General features: G+C 39.0%; 1 protein-coding gene across 6 annotated transcripts in view; it reads right to left on the reverse strand.

The window, feature by feature from the left end:
* Positions 1–2,118: 2,118 nt before the first annotated feature.
* LOC120718942 (synaptotagmin-2-like) overlaps positions 2,119–22,558 on the reverse strand; it is a 61,589-nt gene continuing 41,149 nt past the window's right edge. For 5 of the 6 annotated variants that reach the window (XM_040007709.1, XM_040007710.1, XM_040007712.1 and 2 more), the window contains 8 exons: positions 15,170–15,376; positions 14,675–14,835; positions 9,235–9,372; positions 8,838–9,005; positions 8,138–8,305; positions 7,521–7,638; positions 7,049–7,182; positions 2,119–5,599 (listed from right to left, as the gene is read on the reverse strand). In XM_040007709.1, the coding sequence (XP_039863643.1) occupies positions 5,384–5,599; positions 7,049–7,182; positions 7,521–7,638; positions 8,138–8,305; positions 8,838–9,005; positions 9,235–9,372; positions 14,675–14,835; positions 15,170–15,362 (1,296 nt within the window). In that variant the 5' untranslated portion in view covers positions 15,363–15,376 and the 3' untranslated portion in view covers positions 2,119–5,383. The remainder of the gene's footprint in view (positions 5,600–7,048; positions 7,183–7,520; positions 7,639–8,137; positions 8,306–8,837; positions 9,006–9,234; positions 9,373–14,674; positions 14,836–15,169; positions 15,377–22,558) is intronic. The other variant, XM_040007714.1, reaches the window with a different exon arrangement.

A 22,558-nucleotide genomic window follows, 5' to 3' on the forward strand; every position in this document is an offset into this window, starting at 1 on the left:
AAAAATCGAATAAAACAAACAAACCACAACTGTGTGACCGGTGCTCTTTCAGCTGTCTGCACAGCTGAAAGAGCACACAGCTTCAGATGCGGATGTGCATAAAGATATTACACAGTTACACAACCAGTAAGAGAACAGATTCATTTCCAGGTTTAAAACACAACTAAGACTGTTGTTTGACCATTACAGTCAAACGCACAAAGATGCACATTTACGAATGAGTAATGTGTCCCATGCATGCACACCTGTACTGTATATTGTATAATCCAATGCTGTGGTTTTGCACCGTGTCTGCTAAAGGGCATACACCTCATCTTTTTTTCCCACATACCCAAATACACACAACTCCCAGTCCCCCATAGAACTTGTCCAGCGGTCATGCGACTGCAGTGACCCGAGCAGTAAAAGGTACTAAAAAAAACCAAAAATATATCTCTAAAGTGTGCTATAGGTTTACCTGTAATCACCTTTGCCTCATCATCTGAAGTGTTTGTCACTGCTCTGCGTGTACTGTTATTGTGGCTTTGCAGATTCAAACAGTGGTGATGAGTGAAGGCAACCGTAATTAGGTAGTGGCAGTATTTTTAGAAATGCGCTGAAATTTTGTGTTTAAATTATTCTCAGTGCATCATTTGGTCACAGTCTATAGCGTTAACGGGACAGTGAGTAAAAACTATATTGCATTAGACAATGTGTAGCGTCACACAACACACTGCAGATTGTTACCAGAACAGGTGTGGCAGTTTGACAGATCTGGCAGGATTGAGGTGAACTTAAAGGAATAGTTCCACACTTGGAAAACTTGCTCATGCTCTTGCCTATTATTGATTGGCTGACACCACCCCTGTGTCATTGTTGTTGTTTTTTTGCTTTTTTAAGTATAAAGCTCAGCACAAAGACTGGAAAAAGAGGTTGCCTCACTCGAAGTAAGAAAATATGCCTACTAGCACCACTAAAGCTCACAAAGTAACACATAATACCACTGTTTAAAATGTTCAAAGACAGAAAAGATTAAAAAAAAGGAATAAAACAAACTAGGGGAGTGTTTTTTTGTTCCATCAACAACTGATTTCAGGATGACTAAATAACACAAGCTTCATATTTTAGTGTGGACTGTGGAATCAGTCGTCTTTTCAAACTCTCTGCAAACTGGCAAGTCATTTCCCAAAATGTGAAACTATTTCTTTCGTTTAATTTTACGTGCATGACATCAAAATGATTTTTTCTGCCATGTGCCTGTGAAAATCATAACTCTATGCATAGTTCTATGGGAGGGATTCAGGTTTAAAACTTGGATTCCACTATTAAGTTTCTCAGTTTTTGTTCTCATTTTTGTTGCTTGAGCAGTTTGCTCAAATAAAAAAAATGAAAAGAAATAAAAAGAAAACAACAAAAACAAGGGTAACTTCTTATTAATTGTACATGTAGTCACCAGTACATTCTAAACTCTGCTAAACTGGAAGAAGAGAAACTAGAAGAGTGACCCAGTTTGGTTCATAAATTGCACTCGGCCCAAGTATAGAACACGCTCTCGTATATATATATATACATATATATATATATAATTCTTAGCGTTATTATTGAGAATCTATTGTGATGTCATATCTATTATTTATACTATCAAAACAAGGCATATACATTACTAATCACAATACTGGAAAATCAGCTACCTCTATGAAACAAGGACATCAACAGCTCCGAAAGTAGAAAAAGACACACTCACTCTACTAAACTCACAACTGTTCTCAATGCTCACATATACATTAAATGGATTTTTGCCCTCTTGATGAACAAAGACCTCTGAAAGGAATGTAAAAGAGAAACACTGGCCAAGGAAAATGAAGACATGTCAGATTTTTTTCTTCATAAATAAACTCTAGCTACTCAGCTGAGCTCTAAAGAGTTAGTGCTTGAGTTTTATGGCTTTAGTTTTATCTTATTCGTTTATCTTGTATACATGTACACGTATTGTATAATAAACACAGCAAAAGAGACACAGCCGTGAAGTATTTCAGGTCATTTAAATAGAAGAGAAAAGTAAAAACTTCCAAGTAAAGAAGAGACAAAAAGGGATTCCAAGTCATTCGCGTTCACTGGAATGGAACTATTTGTCTTTTGGCCCCAGGAAATGTATTTTCTATAAAGATATGATCCAACAGACATCTTTCTTGGTCAGTGCTGGCAGAAAACTGACTCCTACAATCCACCTACAAATTGCACATTTATTCAGCCTTTTCTCATAAGTTATTTCAGAATCACACTGCGTCAAATCTGCTATTAGAAACTGCTTATATCTTAGACTTGGAGATCCCCTTTCCCAAACATTAAAAACCCTAAATACATTTTTTGAAATTAAAAAAAAAAAAGCAATAGCAATTAAAATTCAGAAATGTGTCAAATATTGGCCTTCAGAAAGGTGCTGAAACAAAACAGATGGCAGATAAAAATAAAAATAAAAATTCTGATCACACAGAATTAGATAGCAAGCATGCGGCTACATTTTCATCCTACATGAACTCACACACAGTACTGGACGACACACTTGCTTAAGAATTTCAGGCGTGGAAAGGATCTTATTAGTAATATTATTCTAATATCTGTATGACATTCTCTCCAGTGACCCTCATGGAAAATAAATACACATTTGTTTCATTTTAGAAAATATACAGTGCATCTTTTTTCCCTTCGTCGTGTTATTAAAATGACAAATGACACCCATTTACGTACACGAGATATTTTTGCTTCGTCTCTAAAACATGCTCTTATGTACAGTATTTTGTATAAACATGCAGTATCAACGTGTATGAACTATGTATATAGGCAAAACTACACACCAATGGGTTGCTTGATTGCTTCCGTGTTGCCTTTTCTTTAGTGTTGTTTTCGTTAACTGAAGAAAAGAATGATGGGACGTGAAAAACTCAACTCCTGTCAAAGTTTGAAAGAAAAACGTATGATTTCCAACGTTCATTAAATTCCCAAAAAGCTGTGGTAATGTCTAAAAAGCCGACCGCATTTACTTTACATTGACTTATATTGCACACAGTTAATGGGTAGCTTTTGCCGTTGGTGCTTTCAGACAGCAGGATTTGCTTTTTTTGTATGTTTTTAATTTTTTTTTTATTCATAGCTAGCTCAGCAAGGAAGTGTATTGGGGTCCAAACACTCTACACATATCAGGAGCCTTTTCTGCTTTATTCAGACCTGATGAGTTTGGGCTTTGTTCATTCCCAATATTTCTCTTGAACGGAATATTAATATACAAATATAGAGAGCCAAACTTGTACAGCCAAAATATGCACAATATCATATCATTCTTAGACATCTGTGTTGGGCTTGTCAAGCTGAGGAATGTGGGTACCTCATGTATGATTCAAGCTGCAGGAGACCAGGACTGTAGAAGTTTTTAGACCACAGAAACTTAAAAAAAATATTTTTAAGGTGTGCCCTGGTTCAGTTTATAGATTTGGACAAAATAAGCTAAAAGGATTTAATTTTCAGCAGGACTTTTTACTTTAAATTATTTTTTTAACACAACACTTTGGCTCTCTATACTGGACCTAAAACATTCTGTTAAGAAATGCATTAAACTGAAGGATCTCTCTGTTATTATCAGGTTCATTTATATGAGGAGACCCGTTTGGCATGCCACATGGTGCCACAGAAAAAATTCAATCTCACAACATTTTATCACAGAAAAACTACACAGATCAAAGAACAGTTTTACCACAGAACAGAAAAATACCCGATAGTGCAATTATATTCAACAGTTTGGTAAGCTGTGTATAAAATACACATGGATCAGTGCCTTCTTCCAGACCACACCCTCGCAATCAAGTGAGAAATATAATATCCAAACAATTAAAACGCATACGCAAAAAGCCGAGGCAAAAAAAAAAAAAAAGCAACAAAAACAACAACAACAAAAAAAGTCAATCACTGTCTTGCTGTCTGTTTGTTTTTCTTTATTACAGCTAGCAGTAACTACTAACATAAATGATTAAAGCTCTGGTTTCTAAGTGTACTTAAATGTAAGATTTTGATTTAAAGTGCTTAAGGAACAAAAATGTTTGAAGTCAAATAGAAAAAAAGGAACTGAGATAAAAGGAAAAAGAGATTAAAAAAACAGGGGAAAGAAAGAAATGAAGAGAACAACACTGCTAACTGGAAGGCGTCCCTGGTAGTTGAAAATTGCTTATTTTGTTACTTGGAAGGCTTGTCTCCTTTATGACTGTAAGACGGTTATAGGGATTCCTTTGAAGTAAAACCCTTGTGTCAAGTCCATGACTAATGGCAGTAGCACTGAACAAGTGAGATACAGAATCAGAGGCGTTGGGAGGGGAGGTGGTAGACTGCAGGCGGTAATCGACACCTTGTAAATATCATGTCATTGGTGCTTGGAATCAGTCTTTGTTGTACCTGCTCTGATATTTCCACGCTTGTTGTTCCGATGACAGATGCAGCCTTTTTGCACGGTGGGAAAAAAAATATACACAAATACCCTTTTTTACTCCAAATCCATTATTCCCTCCCTCTCCCCTGACACACCACTTTAAGGATAAACTAACACTACTCGTGAGCCTTGGGTCACTCAAAAAGATCTTGAATTGAATATTTTTCTCGTCTACTTGAGTATCAGAATAATAATAACCCGTTTAGAAAAAAAGGCATGGAGTTTCACTTTCCTCTCAGTTTTCCTGAGACGATGGGCGGAAGGGTAACTAATCAAAAAGGCAGTGTGTTTGTGGGTAACTGGACATGTGTCTATCCCTACTTTGCTACCCACCTCTAGGAATGTACTTTAAACTAACAGAATCATCTAGTATGATAACTGGCAGGTGTGGAACATGGTGCACAATACACCTAAGGAATGAACCTGCTTGTGTTATTTCTCTATCATATGGCAGTATAAAGCATTTTATTATTAAGCTCTATTCTAAGCAACATGTGTCACTAAAGGGAAAAGATAAGAAGTACAATATGAGTGAATGTTGTATGTTTTATCCCCTCTATGACCAGATTCCCATATAGCACTCTTACCCTTCTTCATATTCTACTATGTATTCTTATAATATAATGGAACCACAACCCCAATACAAAAATAGATCTAAAGGAAATCAACGGAGCATCTGTCCATCCTGTAACTTATCTTCTTTTTTTAGTGGCATGATTTTATATAACATGATGCTTTTTTTAAACTACTCCCTTCATGTCAAATGGTATCAGTGGATCTTTTGAAGGGTGGCAGTGGGGAAGGAAGGAGGAGAAGGGAAAAATTGTGGAGAGGGGAGCAGATGTGCAGTTGGGGTGTTTGTCTGGAATATACACTGGGAAATGATGGGAAATGCATGGGTGGGTAGGTGTGGAGATGGTGTAGGTGGGTTTACTTCTTGGCATTCAGGGCTGCGAGGGCGGCATCCACCTCTTCCTCTGGCTGCAGTGGATGCCACTGGGCAATGGGGCGACGGGGGTTGGCCAGCATGTCAGACCAGTGTTTCAGCCCAGCCCCTGTGGACTTGCTTCCTACCAAGATCTTCCCAATGGCATCATTCTTGCCAATCTTGTCGTAATCCAGCACTGTGATCACAGCTTGGATTTTCTGGGAGAGCAGGAAGAAAGGATTACAAAATCTGAAGTGGACTGTAGAAATCTGACGTTACTGAAAGATGTTTTAATTGGTTACTGGTGTCAGAAGCCCGGGGGGTGTTTATGCTTTCTGCAAAGTATGAGCAATGCTCAGTGTGTAGCGTCCTACATACCACAGACAGTCATCATATACAATGTTTTTGGTGCTAAAGTACATATAACTTCTATTTTATAACACACAGTAACATGTGACAGTCATGAAAAGAACATTTTCATCATAGAGTCACATGACAACTTTCTTTTTCACATGATAAAAATATGTTTGCATGGTCAGTGGTCCCTTTGGTCACAAGTGATAATAAATGGGTGTTAGTGTGGTGGTTTTCATTGTTTGAATAAAGTTAGATGAGAATATTGAAATCACTATTATGTCTGTACATGAAATATAAGATATCCAGTACCTCCAAAGCTCACTAATCATCACACCGATCCCACTTCTTGTGTACTCTACTTCACTACAACAGCAGCGATGGCAGCAACTTAACTTAAAGACTCTACATTAGGCTATGCTAACTGGCTGTAAGTGGTAGTCTCAAGTTTACCAGACAGATACAAGCATGGCGTTAATCTTCCAGTCTATAAAAAGCAAGAGCACTGCAACAATGAAAAAGCAGAAATGGATCATGAAGTTTTCTAATAAATGCCACCATAAGCTACCAGTCATACCAGACCCAAATAAGGCTGCTGGAGGAAAACTCAAGAGTACATTTAAAGCCAGAGTGCATTTTTATTACTCATGAAATTCTCTTTATATTTGCAAGAGATGGCACTACACATTGATTTACACCTTATTTCAATAAAATGCTACAATGACTTTTAAATTTTTTGTGATCATTACCATGAGCTGAAAACTACAAGTACCATCATAAATTTCATGAAAGACCTGAAAATTAGAAAGCCTGTGTACACAGGTGGATTTACATACTCGCTGAACTGGAAAATACCACATCATGTTCTCATAAAATAAAAGACAATTTGGGATAGTGACAATTTCATATAAATATAACTGCCACACAGTCGTTCGTGGTATGCTTGATCACAGATTACTTGATAGACAACATTTATATAACGCTCGTTAAACAGCATGTGTCGACAGGATGCAGTGTTCATTGGCGTAACTTTGTGCTGAACATTGAGGGGGTGGGGGGTAAATTCCCAGATCTCTGGGTAAATTCCCAGATGATTAAACATGCAACTATTTTGCTGGTAATACCTGAAATGAGTAAAGAAAATCAACAGCCTTTTTATGCAAGATAATTCATAATTTTATTGGTTGGGTCTAAATATTGGGGGGGGGGGTCATAACCCCCCTAACCCCCCTGGAAATTACGCCCCTGGCAATGTTACTCTTTCTGCACCTACTAAACGTTAAAGATGTGACAGGACTATTCCGCATCCTTACCTGCATTTGCTCAAGAGGGATCTCAAAGCTGAATGACTCATTGTAATAAGGATTCAAAGTGTTCTTTTTCACTGTCGTCTTCTTCTTCTTCAGCCTCTTTCCATTCTGCAAAAGGTTGATTTTCACGTATGGATCTGAAAACAAAAACAGAGGAAAATCACGATAGAGGCTGACAGAAATCCCTCGCACATGCACGCTTTAGTCGCACTGCTTTAATGCACCAACAGATGGGGCCAACGCTGAACCCAGAAGACGTGAGGGTTGCTGCATGGTGAGTACTGCAGCGTCAGCACGTGAGCAGAGCAGAACCGACCTAATGGCTGTGCTCACATGCTCTCTCCTCCGCACAATGCAGTTTGCTACACCTAAATGTCTCTTTGCTCCAAAGAAATTAATAAGGAATAAAATATTTAAGCTTAGTACAGTACATATATATATATAAATAAATAAATATATATATAGAGGAGCCCACCTGACAATCCACCCACATCCATTTTCTTGAGGTTCTTGGCCTCCAGAATACAGATGGTGAGTTTGCCGGCAGTGGGGACATAACGTAGGGAGATGCAAATGTCACCCAGCTTCTCCGGCTGTGAGGACGAGGCAGGAGGAGAGAAAGTTAAAGCAGATCTGAAGCAGAACCTTTTCTTTGCACAAATACAGAAACTGTGTCATTTATATAACATTTTAAGTAAGCATATTCATTAACAATAATTCCTGCTGCCATTACTTTATTTTTAATACTATCTATATAGCTGATGTATCCAAAGTTAATAACATATCAGCAAGAAATAATTCCAGTAGAAAAGAAGCTCTGTAGCATCACAGCATGCATTACTGCTGAGACATAGGAAGAAATACAGAAATGAAATTGTAGCTATGCTATACTGGTTGAAGGAGAACAAAAAGGGAAAGACCAAACTGTTGGATGAGCTGCACAAGAATCCCAGAGGGAAAAGAATATTTTGTTTTAATTTATGCTTAAAGTGCACTTAGAATAGCCTTTTAAAGAGGCACCTGTGTGGACATACAGCAGGTTTTTAAAGAGTGATATCAGCAGTGTGATAGAGGTAGTAACACTCTTCTTACCTCTTCTTGATCTGCACTGTCCAGGTCTCTCCACTCCTCAATTGGCTTTGCCAAGTCAAGGGTGTTCATGGGTATTTTAATCTCTCCAATGACGTCATGCTTAGAGAAGCGATCAAAGTCATAAACGGACATTACCAGAGTCTTCCCTCCCATCTCTTGGAATGGTATCTGAAAGATAACAACTCATTTACCTATTTTACTAATTTAAGTTTAATTCAACCGGTAGCAATGATCACACATTTCTAACGGTTTATGACAAAAGATACTTGATATATAAAAGATCAGATAAATCTAGATCAGACCAGTATTGGCTGTTGCCCCTGGCCTGGAGCTCAGAATTGTCTAGCTTCATAACATGCTGCTTCAGCACAGCTGCCTGTCCCTGACTTTGACAAAGTAAAGCTGAGTTGTTTTCACAGAGCTGTGTCAGCACGCAAAGTGCACCAGAGGTGGCCCTCTCCTTTAATTTGATTCTCTACCATATTCTCCTTGTCAGACACCTTCAGTGTGTCTGCTGCTTTTCATCACTGTTGAAAAGAAATAAGAAACATAGTACCTGCTCAGCTCTAGAGGACAGAAGAGGGAAATTAGAGGAGAAACTGACTCTTATCAGGACCTGTCCACACATCAAATGACTTGACATTCATGTTGTTTTACTAAGTAATTAATAAAGGCCATTTAGCTTTTGCTAGTAACTTACCTTAAAGGTAAAGGTCTCATTGAATACAGGATTCAGTGTTTTCTTGTGAACCTTTGTGTCAAACTTTTTCTTCTTGTCTGGGAGGACAAAGACTTTCACGTAGGGATCTGAGGTGCCACCGCTGTCCATGGAGAGGAGATCAGCGGCTTGCAGGATTCCCACAGTCAACTAGGGAATAAGAAGTTATGCAGTTAAGGAAGGAAAGGTTGAACTAAAACTAAAAACCCAATTTTGGTTTCATTTTTATTTTGGCAAATCAACTAAGAACTACTACACCAGAAGATATGCTAAAAAGAACATTTAGCATGTGATGCTTCACACATTAGTAACTACTCACAGGGTCTGCTTTGAGTTCATTTTGACAAGAAAATGTCAAATAAACTACTCAAGCACTTGCCTTGTTCTCTTGGAAGTCATAATCAATTGAGTACTGCAGCTTCCCTAACTTTTCCTTCTCCTTCACTTCCTCTTCTTTTTCATCCCCAGTCAGTCCAGGTTCCACATCATCTTCTTCATCATCGTCATCCTGTGGTTTCTGCAATGACAGAAGGGGGGACGGGCGGCAGAAAAAGGAGTGAGATGACGGTTCAGCGGAGCCATCTGTGCTGAACACCAAACCTTGGGTATCAGCAGTCGGGTTAGTCACAGCACCTACCTGCCACTTACCCCCGTGTTACTAGTGCAATCTGCTCATCGATGACCACGGTTGCAACCTGACTTGATTTCACTATTTCTTGGGTGACACCATTTGCTGTTTTTCTTTTTTTTCTTTTTTTTTTCATGAGCACTACGAGTCTTTTAAATCTGCGTAAATCAAAGGCAGGGAACTACAAACTGTTGTACAAGTGTTGTTTCAATAGAAGTGTATGTTACGTAAAAGACTGAGAAAGAGGGGCAGAGAGAGATTAAGATTAAGGAGAGAAACAACAGAATAAAAGCAAATAGAAAAGGAGTGAACGAAAAAAACAGGAACAACTTACATTGCAATGCAATCTAGTACAATAGCTCTGCTAAACCCTTGGAAGGTCTCAATTTCACTTCTTAAAGTCACTGTAAAATCTCAAATTAATATGACTCACTTGTGTAGCTACCAGTAATAGTGATATTACAAGGAGTGGACAAAAAAACAGAAACCGAGCGGGGAAGAGGACTTTTACTTTGAAGGAACAGCATCACACAGGTAGCTGCACAAATCCCAAACATGACTCATTCCAAATGAGTCATATTAAGTTGTTTAAAAAGTCTGAAAAATTGTGATGGCGTATCCCACACAGAGTAACGCTGTATCAGCAACGAAAAGCCAATGTCAAAAGCAAGCACGTTAAAGGATCTCATGGGATGCTTTTCAAAAACAAGTTAACATTTATTACAGAGCTGCTGCATTATTGCATTGCAGTGCTAGGTGTCCTTGCTATTTAGTCCGCTCCGTGTACAGTGTTTCCAACAGAGGCTGAGTGTCCTCACTGAGTGAATGTGAAGGACAGCGCTATCAGGCGTAGATGTGATTTGATCAAAGCACTGACGCAGTATTTACTGACACTTCTTGAAAAGCTCTCAAACTTGCTCAAACCGCGGTGATATTGGCAGTCTGGCAATCAGTTTACTGTAAGCCAGACTATATTAATGTCTGGCATTTATCTCCTCCTGACAACCTTAAATCCCATTAATGTGTTTACACTGGTATTGTTGTTATGACTTTGCTTCAATTACTGTACTCTGGGCTGACTGCTGTAACTAAGTGAATGATTGAAAGATTTCATAATTTATTCCAGAGTCCAGATTTTCTAGCTGATGCAAATTATTGTCCCACTTAATCACACACCAGAACAACATTCAGCAGCTTACTGACATTTAACTGCTCCTGAGATAATCAGGGCATGATGAAGAAGATAATTCAAATCTTCTGTTATCGTGCATCTTGCTTTTACATTACACCCAGTGACTCTTCAGGGTCCCATATCTTTAGAGGCGGTCACGACTAATGTAGCAAGAGCAATTTGCTAAGATATGAATCTTAAAGTAAACTTTCATTTTGCTATAAGATACTGGGTAATCTCTCAGCGTGGCCTCCTTTTCTACGGCTCCCCTCCTGAAAAAACACTGACGTCTTCGTGAGATCCAGCTACTTACTGATCTGGAAAAGGAACAGGGCATCCACACAGATAATGCACTACCGCGCACACTCGCTGCACAGCATACTGAACCCCACCACACCCACACGCACGCACGTCCTTAGATGCATACAACGGCATGTTAGGACCATTCTAAGGGGTACATGATAATTTGAGAATTGGGAGAAAATTCTGTGATTTGTAGAACTGTGCAAAACACTTGAGCCATCCCTCATTTCTTTATATTTTACTTCCAAGGAGTCAGTGTTTCTTGTAATCTTTAAAGTGGTCTTGAGCAATAATTTTCCAGGCATTCTGAGAGCCTTGCAAAGTTTTTCTTTGGATATTTGCTGCCAGTCCAGTCTTTAAACCTGATCATTTTCAGAGGACTGTTTTCTTTTTTGTTTATTAAGCTATTTAACACTGAAGTATGAATCATTTAAGCATAAGAAATACACTTAACACAAGGAATGAACCAGTGTTGTGTCTACACATAACAGACAACTTAACAAAGAACCAATTTTATCTTGTATCTTTAGGGACTTTGTTACAAGGAGGAAGTTGCAACATCTATTTCTTAAGTTGAGTCTACAAAAAACATAACAGTTTCATAGGCATAAAATAGCATTTTGCACCAACAGGTTATACCCAAAAAGCTATTATCCAAAAACTTGGAATATATCAGGATGGTATGTGGTATTAGCCCTGTGGCAGACTGACGACCTGTCCAGCGTGTACCCTCTCTCTCGCCCTAAGACAGCTGGGATAGGCTAAAGCCCCCCCGCGACCCTGACAAGGATAAGTGGAAGAGAATGGATGGATGGATGGTATGTGGTATGACCTTTAAAAATGTGACGAAACTGGACAAGTGGAGAACAAAAGAAGACGTGGCAGGCCTAAAAAAACAGTCTAGCGCAGATCAACCGTATCTGAAAGTCAAGTTCTTAAGAATCAAACTGTGAAATTTCTGAATCATGGATGTTTGAAAATAGCTCAATGCACCTATTTCCCAACTTTCAAAAAAAGGTGGCTCAAGACTTTTGCACAGCACTATAAGTCGTAAAGTCGATTCAATTTTTATGTTAAACAGGAAAAAATGTTCCTGTCAGGGAACCACATCGCTTTGCTCTCCAAGGCTGGAGCGACCTCACCACGCCACATATGTGTAGACATCATATTATTGTGATTATGAGACAAAATTTCTAATCTAAAAAGTTTCTAATCCGGACGCTAAGATTCATTTAATTTTCTCTACTGCAGCCAGCACGTACGGAAGGAGCAGGAGCATTGACCCAACCTTGCAAACTGAAGCTAAGTGGAGGGTTTTTAACCCAAAAAATAAATCTTTTTGTACATTTATGGGCATAATCTCGTACTTAGAGTATTTTTCCCTCACAATATTACCCTCCATACTCTGGCTCTAGAGTTTTTTTTTATTTTACCTAGAACGGCCCGAAAATGCTGTTGAACATGCAGACTTACATGCATGCTTCACACCCCCACTCACCCATCTCCCACACACACACACGCACGCACACACACACACACACACACGCACAACCAAATACACTCACATTCTCACACAGTGTCCTACGTGGCATTCTGTATCTTTATTGTTGTAAATGCTTTTCATTCAAGCATGCCAGGCCACACAATGCAGGATCCAAGATTATTTCTGATGGTAAATGTAAATGGTTTATCTTGTGATGTCTTAAGTGTGGTAAAGGTTATGCGTTGATGTTTCATTTAAACGTCGAGGCCCCCAAAAATCTATATTAATGTCTCGAGTGAAATGTACACATCCACTGAGGGATCATGCTGAGAATTAGCAGTTCCTCTCGAACTTTCAGAGGGGGTTCAAAGATAAAGAAATGGTACGTCTGAATGAATGCCCTTTCAACTCCATGGGTTGAAATGTAAGCTCAGTACTGAGTTTTTATTAAGCAGAATGTGTACTAAAGCAGCCGGTTGACTCGTGCGGCATTAGGTTTGGATCGACTAAAATCAGGCTTTTGCATTTGACTGAAGATGTGGGCAAACATTCTGGCCCACCATTTCTCTTCAATGGCACCCAAGTGCTTCGGGGAGAGAGAGGGGATCAATGACTGTCACCTAGTATGTCAGCAGCATGGGTCATCCAGGAAAGTTACTCTCAAGTCAAGTTGTGGCCATTCAATGGTACCTACTGCAAGGGCATATGCTGGTCTTTGTCAAGGGGTACAAACATCTTTATCTGCTGTGGAACTCGGAGCATGTTTGCACAACCTGGGGTACACCATATTTATTTTATAGCTAAGTTAGCAAATCTTTGAAGAGGAATTATTTGTAAGACATCAGTATTTTTGGTCGTGATACACAATAGAGGCCTCTAATAGTGGAAACATGCTCCAAGCTCTCAGTGAGGTAAAGTTTCAGCTAATATTTGACAAATATCCAGCTTACCCCTTGCACATGCATGTTAGTGATCTCTAGTGAGCTGCTCAGTGCACTCATCATTCAAAGGCTCAACCATAGGATGAGTTTCATGTTCATTTCAAACCATAGACAACTTAAACAGATGTCTGTTCTGTTTTTTGTTGTTTTTTTATGCCAAAATTGCAATCTCTGGATATACAAGACATAGCATTTAGTGCGGCATATCAGTTCAGTGGGTTTTGCGAAGCAGCTTAATCGCTCCCATGGAGTCCTCAAGCACCCACAGCACCTAAGCTTGCAAAAACTAAGGAAGCCATAGCACTCATTGTCATCATCACTGCAATCCAACCCCTCCAAGCCCAGCCCAGCCCAACCCCACTCCCACCACCGCTCCCACCCTGCCCTGGTCTGTGCTTACACAGAGTGGCCAGAGAGGGGTGCCACGTGCTATCAGACCTACCGTAGGCAGAGAAGTCCACCACAGTCAAGATACACGGAGCACACATAAGACACAAAGCAGGAAGGAGGAGAGCAGAGACAAAGGAAGAGATTGAACTCACAGCAGACACCAAAGAAGGGTAATCACAGCAAATGTAGTTAGCTACACTGTAGGGACTGAGGAAAATGACAGACGGAGAAGCCCCCTCATTAGCACAATCATATCTTGTGCAGCAAGTCCATTGGAGTTTTAAAATAACATCAATTTTAGATATGTTACTGCACCTCATCAAATTATCAATCATGTTTGTGGAAAAAATAATAATTATAGGCCCAAAACAACACCATTGTACTAACTAGTAATTTAAATAATTACTCTTTCAGGACGAGGAGAAAAACAATGGCTGTTCTGTATGTTAAAGTCTTGTCATTTTCCACTCAAGTCCCAAAGCATAAGTGAGAGAAAGAGCAACAATAACATTAATGACAAATACATTAAATGAAAAAAAGAAAGAGAAAAATATAAATTAAAAAACATTAACCATGGTGGATAAAGAATGTAATTAACAACTGTGGAGAAAAACTGGGTTAGAAAACATCAAAATTGTAAAGAATCTGTTTTCATCTAGCCTAAAATCCAATACAATTCAAACAGGCTAAATTATTTTTAAAGCTACTTGAGTAAAATATGGAAAAATGCTTTTTGTTATTATTTTATTACAATGCCAAACACAACACCCCTAAGCCTTTATATAATAGGCCTATTATTATAGTCATATATAGGTTAAAGACATTTGTTGTTAGCTTTGCTTTATATTCAGTACAATTATAAATTATATCAGGCAGGAAACGTCCTCCTGAGGCAGAACATACCTCTCCACCTTTCAGGTTCTTCATTCCCATGTCACCCTTCCCCTTCTTGCCCTTCTTGTTCTTCTTCTTTTTGAAACAGCACTTCTTGACAATGCAGAAGCAGCATGTTAGAATGAGTAAAGCGGCGACCACGGCGATGGCGATGATGGCCCATGATGGCACTGAGGAGCATATACAGACCAGTGTACAGATGAACCCACACAGAAAAGCCACAAGTAAATACTGTGACATTTGACCGACCAATCATTAAGCCTCCTGTCACGTCCTGGGCCAAATATATTTAGTAAAAGGTGATAGGTTAGCAATTAGATCTAGTGAAAATTAGATTTCTCTGCCATTAGGAAGAGCAGCCAGTGATCAATACTGAATAAAGACATTAAAGGCCTGCAAATGCCTGCAGCAAAAAGAGAAAATCTAATTCCAAATTCATTGCTTAGAGTTGTATCAATGGGAACTGATGGCTGATCGGATGATTGGGGCTTGCGTGGCACTCACGTGGGATCTTGTCGATTTCATTCAGGAACTTGTTTTTGATCTCGTCAAAGGCATCGTTCTTGCTCACTGGTTCGGTGGAGTTGTCTGCCGAGACTAACGCGACCGGCGCTGGAGTCACAGTCAAGGCACTGGCTCCCGTTGGCTTAGCAGCGACCATGGGCGTTGTCTGATGCCTGAACAAGTTCCACTTCATTTAGGCTGCACGTACTGTCCGTGAAAAAAAAGGGGAGGGGTTTATTAGTAGGGAGACCAGACCATTCATGACTTGTTCTCAACCAGCATAATATATTCCACCTGTGTGTCACTACACTGCCAACATTCACAGGTGGGTATTAACAGTTTGACATTAAAGGGTTGAGTCATTTGGCTGATTTTCACATTTTTTGAAGATGTTTGAAAGAAAAAAACTACATGAATAAATGCAAAAACACACAAGTTATAGTAGAGAATTAATTTACCAGAAAACAATCAGAAAGGCTAAAACAGTGAAATACTTTGTTTGATTTAAAAGATAAAATGGATATATGGATGGAGCTGTCTTATGAAAGTCATCTAAATCAGCGGTCCCCAACCATTTTTGCGCTACGGACCGGTTTATGTCCGACAATATTTTCACGGACCAGCCTTTAAAGTGTCGTGGATAAATACAACAAAATAAAACCAGTACCGGTACCAAAAAAAGGAAGATTTATTCATAACACACGGGAAAAGACCCAGGAAAATTGATTAAAAAATGACGATAAAAAAACAATAAAAACCCTGAACACCATAAATTTCACACCTGGGCCTCAACTCTTGCGGCCTGGTTGGGGACCACTGGTGTAAATGATACAAAAGGTATAGGAGAGGGATAGCTGATGTATTCGATTCATGGTTTTGATATTTACTCCCTTTCGTGACATATAAAAATGTGTTTGTCAGCCACTGAGCCCCAAAAATGTAAATCACCAAATTAAATACAGGTCATGACAGAAACAAAAGATTCATTCACAGAACTTGAACTTGTAAACTTCTATGTAGCATTAAGTTGGACCAGTTGGATCTTGGTTTTTACATTTCTAATACTTGGTAAGTCCCAACGCTACTGATTATTTTGAGGAAATATACCTACAAAAAAAGCAAAAAAAATGTTATTACTTCTGCTGAAGTATCACTGAGATCAATTTAGCTCCAAACTCTCTCTCTCTCATGCCTCCAGTTAAATATATATGTAGTAGTATGTGCAGAGGCTGCTTTAAAATCCATCTGCTGAATCCAACCAGAAGGAGAAAATTATATTTACAAAATGGTTTTGTGACAGTGGCTTAGAAGCCAGTTTTGATATACTATGCAATGCTGACAAATCAAATGCGAAACCTGAAATTTCCTGAGTGCACACAGTGAGTAGAGAGTGTCTGGTGTCCAGAAGTTAAACCTCTGAAATGAACAATATTTGCATGTATATAGACTTAAGATGTTTCAACTGGGGAAATGAGAAGCTGATCTGTGTGCATGTTTGTCTGTGTGTGTGTGTTTCTGTGTTTGTGTCACATATGCCAAAGTGAATATTTTAAATCTGACTTTTCTTTTCAAATGTCTGGAGAGGGCCCCGTGTCAGATTGGCGACCTGTCCAGGGTATACGCCTCTCGCTCTATGGTAGCTGGGATAGGCTTCCTCTAATATAAGCTGAGAAAGGAGATCTTTGGGTTCCCAGAGAACCTTGGGTAAGGCTCTGTGATTTCATTTCAACTTTGTTCATGAAGAGCTCACCAACAATTATATAACTTAACAACCATTAGGTGAATAGTATGGAATTTTTATTTTTTTGCTTTTGTGCTATTTCCAACTCAATTTTTTTAGACGTTCTCTTTATTTATCTTGCAGTCAGCCAGTCCATCCACTGTCTGAAACAAGCCACTGTATCGTTTAATTGGCTTCCCCTCACAAATGAAGTATTTGACCCGTGGCTAACAGGGCCGTTTATTGCTCACAGCATTTGTTTGCCTTATATTACTGTATAAGGGATATGCAAACTTTATTACATCATGAAGAGCTAAGAGTAGACAAAAACTAAAACAGAGTGTGTAGATGAGCCTGAATCTTTGGCTCCCAACGATTATTTGTACATAGGTTGACTTTATTATGTGAAACTCTGGTCATGGGTACTAAAGGCATTTGCTGCTGTAGAAGTATACATGACAGTAAAATTCATAAGATAAGATCCATTTTAACATATTTCATAAAATTCTGATTTGCAAAGACTTTACTTGATCAAGGCACTAACGCTATTTTTTGTCTGATGTTTGCTTCCATACGTGCGCCAGCTGTGCCTGACCAGGACTGATGTTTAACCACACACAGAAACAAAATGAACTACTAGTAGCCATTCTCCTGTGGTGTTTCCAGAGGCCAAACAAATGTTCAATCAGAGCTCTTATCTGTTCCAGAAATCACAGAGTGACAAGTGCAGCTGAAAGCAGCCTGCCGACAGAGCGATGAGTGATTGGGCAAGACCTTGATTCAGAAAGCAGAACGAGAAGACAAGCATAACAAGAGCAGACTTCTGCTGCTGATTTCATTAAAGTCATGGTGATATGGGGAAAAAGAAGGAATTTCCTATTTCTCAAGTGCCAATTCTCCAGGATGGTGCCAGAGATTCTGCTTCTATTTATTGCTACATATAAATTATTCAAATTGAGGCTGACAGCGGAAAGGATAAGCTTATATTATTCAGGGGCCAGGACCACTTTATACATCCCAAAATATATTATGTAAAATAACTTGTGCTGCTGTTATGCAGACTGATGTTACCAGTGATGAACATCTTGTGAATATATACATAGATGGGGAATTGAACAATTACACAAACATTGTCAGTTATTGAGAAAATTACTGAGGAATGCTTTCATCCATCACACATTTAAAAATGAGTGGGCTGTTCAATGAAACAGCAATCACAAGCCTCACTGTCTCCACTCTCCACTGTATTATGCATTACAGTAGATATTGTAGCGCTGTTAAAGATATCCACTTACATCTGAGGTTTATGGGCAGTTTTTCCTTTTTGTCCCTCACATTTGATCAAGCCAGACCAATCAAATTACTTTTCATGGTTATGTGTACAAGAATTTTATCTCGTCCACACTGAGGACGAACATAGGGGACACAGACTTGTTTTATGACAGACATTAGCCCTGTTTTACAGCTAGCTAAGCCCTTACTACTCGCTCCAATAAAATCAGATAAATAAACCATTTTTATTTTAAAGAATGCCATCAAACACCAGACAATGCCTTTTAACAAAACTAAGATTTGAGAAAAATATCTCCTTGTGGAGGCTGCACTAAATACCAAATGCACACAGTCTCAGGGGTAGGAAACTTAATCTTCTGAATAAAAAACAGGTCATATCAGACATCCAAGCAAATTGACCTTGCAAGGTGCTTGTTCCTTTTCTCTGACTAGATCTAAATATGCATATCCTGAAATAACTTGCAACAATAATGATCCACAATGCCTCGCTATCTAAATAAAGGAACATTTCTTAATGGGGAATTAAGCATAAAAAAACAAGACTAAGAGTTTCCAGCCATGCTAATAGCTGCATCAGTATGCTGTCATGCTAGCAACTATGACATTCGCCGACATTCGCTAGCAGGCTAACATGTGCTCAGGGTGATTGGTATCACGTATGACGGTTTTGCAGGTATTTAGTCTTAAACCAAAAAGTTACAGAAGATAAATAAGTCTTCTAAGTCATTACAATTAATTTTTGTTTAATAAAAATGCAAAGCCACCAATGTGAATCCTCAAGTGGCACTAGAAGTAAAGCTAAGTAATTATAATGCATCATCTGGAATGATGAATATCTGCACAATATTTTGTGTATTTTGGAGACTTTAACTGGGTAAGTGAAAACTTTATCTTACTGCTGATAAATGAAAAGTCAAAGGATCCACAAAGTCATTAAAATTCTTCCATTAAGGAGGATAAACATTTGTACCAAGCCTCAGAGTAATCTATCAAATAGTTGTTGGAATTGTTACGCCTCCTCTTCTTTCTGCTCTCGCTGCAGGGTTTCTTTCCACAGCAGTCTGTAGGCAGGAAGAGTTGCTGACATATTATGGGTATGCTTGTGTAGGCCTCCACAACAGCTCAAATAAGCCTGGCCTAACTTCTTTTATCTGTCTCCTTTCAAGGATCCACGTTTCATGTATTTTTTAATTTTTAAGAAATGAATTGATAATTGGCATCCTAACCTTTCTATCTCCTGTTTTCTCACTCGATGTGAGCTACAAGATGTTTCTGCCAGCACCAAAGTAGTATACTACCCACCAGGCTGACACTACTAAGAGCCATGTCGAAGTGTAGCTGATAACTACAAAGATCTGCTGTAATCTACCATCATAAATCACCACAGTGCATATATGTAACATATTAACGCAACATTTTCACACTTGTGCAGAGGTTCCAAGCAAGAAAACTAGGAGTCAGACTGGGAAGTTCAGTCCCTGAACCAACAGATTAAACCCTGAAGATAAGTAACAGTAACACTTGCCCCTTGCTCATTATCATCACTGAAAGGCCCTTGAGCAACACACTTAAGCTCCATCTGCTTCAGCGGAAATGTACAGTAACCAGTAGATCAGACAGTATTTGTACTGGGCAGCTTCCAGATCTAAATGTGTTTAAGTGTTTGAGAGTTGAGCAGGCCCTGAAACAGCAGCAGTTAGGGCCAGGAAAGCCCACCCTGGATGGTATAAATAGCCTTTCCATCCAATATATATTTAATATAAACCATGACTACTGGAACTCTGTGGGAGGTTTAAGCTCCATCTTTCAATGTGCGTCTCATTTCGTTAGAGTTTGAGTCATCAGAATTAGTTAAAACAAAATGGCTCAGCTGCACTGCACACAGCAGCACAGCTATGGGCATGATCCTTCCCTTATCACGAAACACACTGCTCAGAGTTGGATTGAGATCAAGCATATTTAGCTTTCCCATGCAAACAGACTTGGTATATTAACGCCAAGTACAAGCACAGCACTTGTAAGTGGTATGCAAAGGTTAAATATTTGTCTTTCAGTAAAAGGTGGGATAAAATAAAGGTGAAGGCAGGTGGTTTTAATTTAACTAACAATCACTGGAAATGCCAAAGGTTGTTTCTTTCATTAGTAAACAAATTAAAGACTTTTTTAAATGCATTCATCTTTTCAAATGCATTAAATAACTACTTCAATCCTTTAGTTGCAGAAATTAATATGCATCTTGTTGCATTTGGTGTCCTAACCTAAGCTCCAAGCTTTAGGAGTGTGCTTTGCATCATATTTAAGAGCACGAACTGCATGTGTTTTATGCTGTAAAATAAATAAGATTAGTAGGTGATATTTAACAAAAAATACTCAAGGCACACTAATGGTTTACCACATCATATGTTGTCTTCATCATCATTAGAGGAAAATATGAGTCACTTAGAAACAGTCCAATACGTCTCCAGGCTTATCACTATTATTACCCTGCACCTGTCAAATCCTAATGATACAATCAGTGTGTCCTCGTGCAAACATAAAAATAAAAAAAAACATCACTAAGAAACATGACTAAGAAATTCTGTGCCCCTATCTGAGGTCATGTGCATGACATTTTGACCATTGTGACATCCTCTCCAGCGATGGGAAACCCCAGGCTGCAGATAAGCCAACTGCAAGCACGGTGACTGTGTTTAGTAAGGGCTTATTAGCAACCAGGTCAGATCTCCGAGAAAACAACCTAAGGAGAGTAAGCTAAAGTCACGCAGCTGTTTCACTGCACAACAACAGGGCAGCCTGAGTAGCAATTAATTAACAATCTGCAGCCAAAGAGCCAGGTCTGTTTTCCCTCTGCGCTGACGCTTTGCCTCTATAGCCTTTCACACAGCTGTCCAATAGTGCCAAAGTATATCTGTGTGTGTGCAGCAAAATTATAGATCCATCCAGACTTGAATTCAAATGCAGCGCATGGCTTTAAACCCCAGAAACATCATAACATCTACTTTCAAAATGGCTTCTACAAATGAAAAGAAAACTGGTCCCAGGGTCATGTGACTGCAGCCTGGGGCAACAGTCAGGATCAGTGGGGCGGCAAATTAAGTATTGAATACAGTAAAGCACTTTGAAAAGATACAAAGAGAAAGGACAGTAAAGGGTGCTTGGATGTCATTGGCCACCAGACGACCAGGGCCCTAAAAGATACAAAGCAATCTGAATTACTCTGACCCCAGTGAAATCATTCAACCCCCACCGAGGCTCCTACCATCTGTGACATTATGGCTTCTGTGTGGGTGAAGTGCTTGGCCTCATACTGAACTAGCTGTGCATCCCATGCTGCTTCATAGCCCTATAAGCCTTCATAATGTGATTGTTTATACAAGAAGCTACATACATGCAAAGCCTTTCATACTAGACAGACACTTAAATTTTGCAGAACTGATCCTCATGCAAAATAGTATTTCTTTCACAGACTATCCCTTTGTGATAAGTTGCATGTATGGGTGTGCTCTAATTTTGTACTTTTGCGTTTCATGCTGAGTGACTCTTTCATCTGAATCCCAATGAGCTATTTTAGGTTTGAGCCAAGTTGCGTAAGATATTGAGGATATCGTTTAAAGGGTAATTGTTCAAAGGCATCACGCAAATCTCGAATTCATGATAAACACACTTGAAGACACTGGACGAAGAGAATACTGGCTCAGCTAGCACTGAGTCACAGCTGACCTCTGACTCTCTAGGCTGGATTTCAGCTGAAAATGTGGACTGGAACATTAAGAGAATAAGGAGCATTGTATTTTATTAGATCCATCAGACAGAACAGCACTGTAGTCGGAAAGCTGAGCTGAGATGGTGGAGTTCTTTCAATTAGAGATAATGTGCAGCTTTGTTCCTGAACTCTTGCTACTTCATGGTAATTCACCCCTGCTGAAATGGACTCAGGGCTCCTATAGTCATAATGGGCTCATTTTGGCCAAGTTTTAATAGGATTACAGTGAGGATACTGATAGTTGCCTTGCTTGTTATTTACCAGCAAAGACACAGTGTGGACAAAATCTAAGATTGCAACTCACATGTCACTTTATTAGGTTTACTTTACTAGAACTGGATCGGAACCCTTTCTGAAGGCACTATTTATATTTTAAGTATTCATGTAATATATTAATGTAATATTATTCATGGCTAGATTAGATTAAAACATATACACTCACAAGTTACTTTATTAGATACAGTTTGCTAGAACTATATTCTGACCCATGGGTCATACCAGCCTTAATTTTTCATAGCATAGATTCAACAAGGACATTCAAGGAATGTTGTAAATATTTCTTGGAGATGTTGGTCCATATTGGTCCACATATGATGGCATCACACATTTGCTG

The sequence above is a fragment of the Simochromis diagramma genome, unplaced genomic scaffold (genome assembly GCF_900408965.1).
Source record: "Simochromis diagramma unplaced genomic scaffold, fSimDia1.1 OVJJ01000545.1, whole genome shotgun sequence".
Classification (NCBI taxonomy): domain Eukaryota; kingdom Metazoa; phylum Chordata; class Actinopteri; order Cichliformes; family Cichlidae; genus Simochromis; species Simochromis diagramma.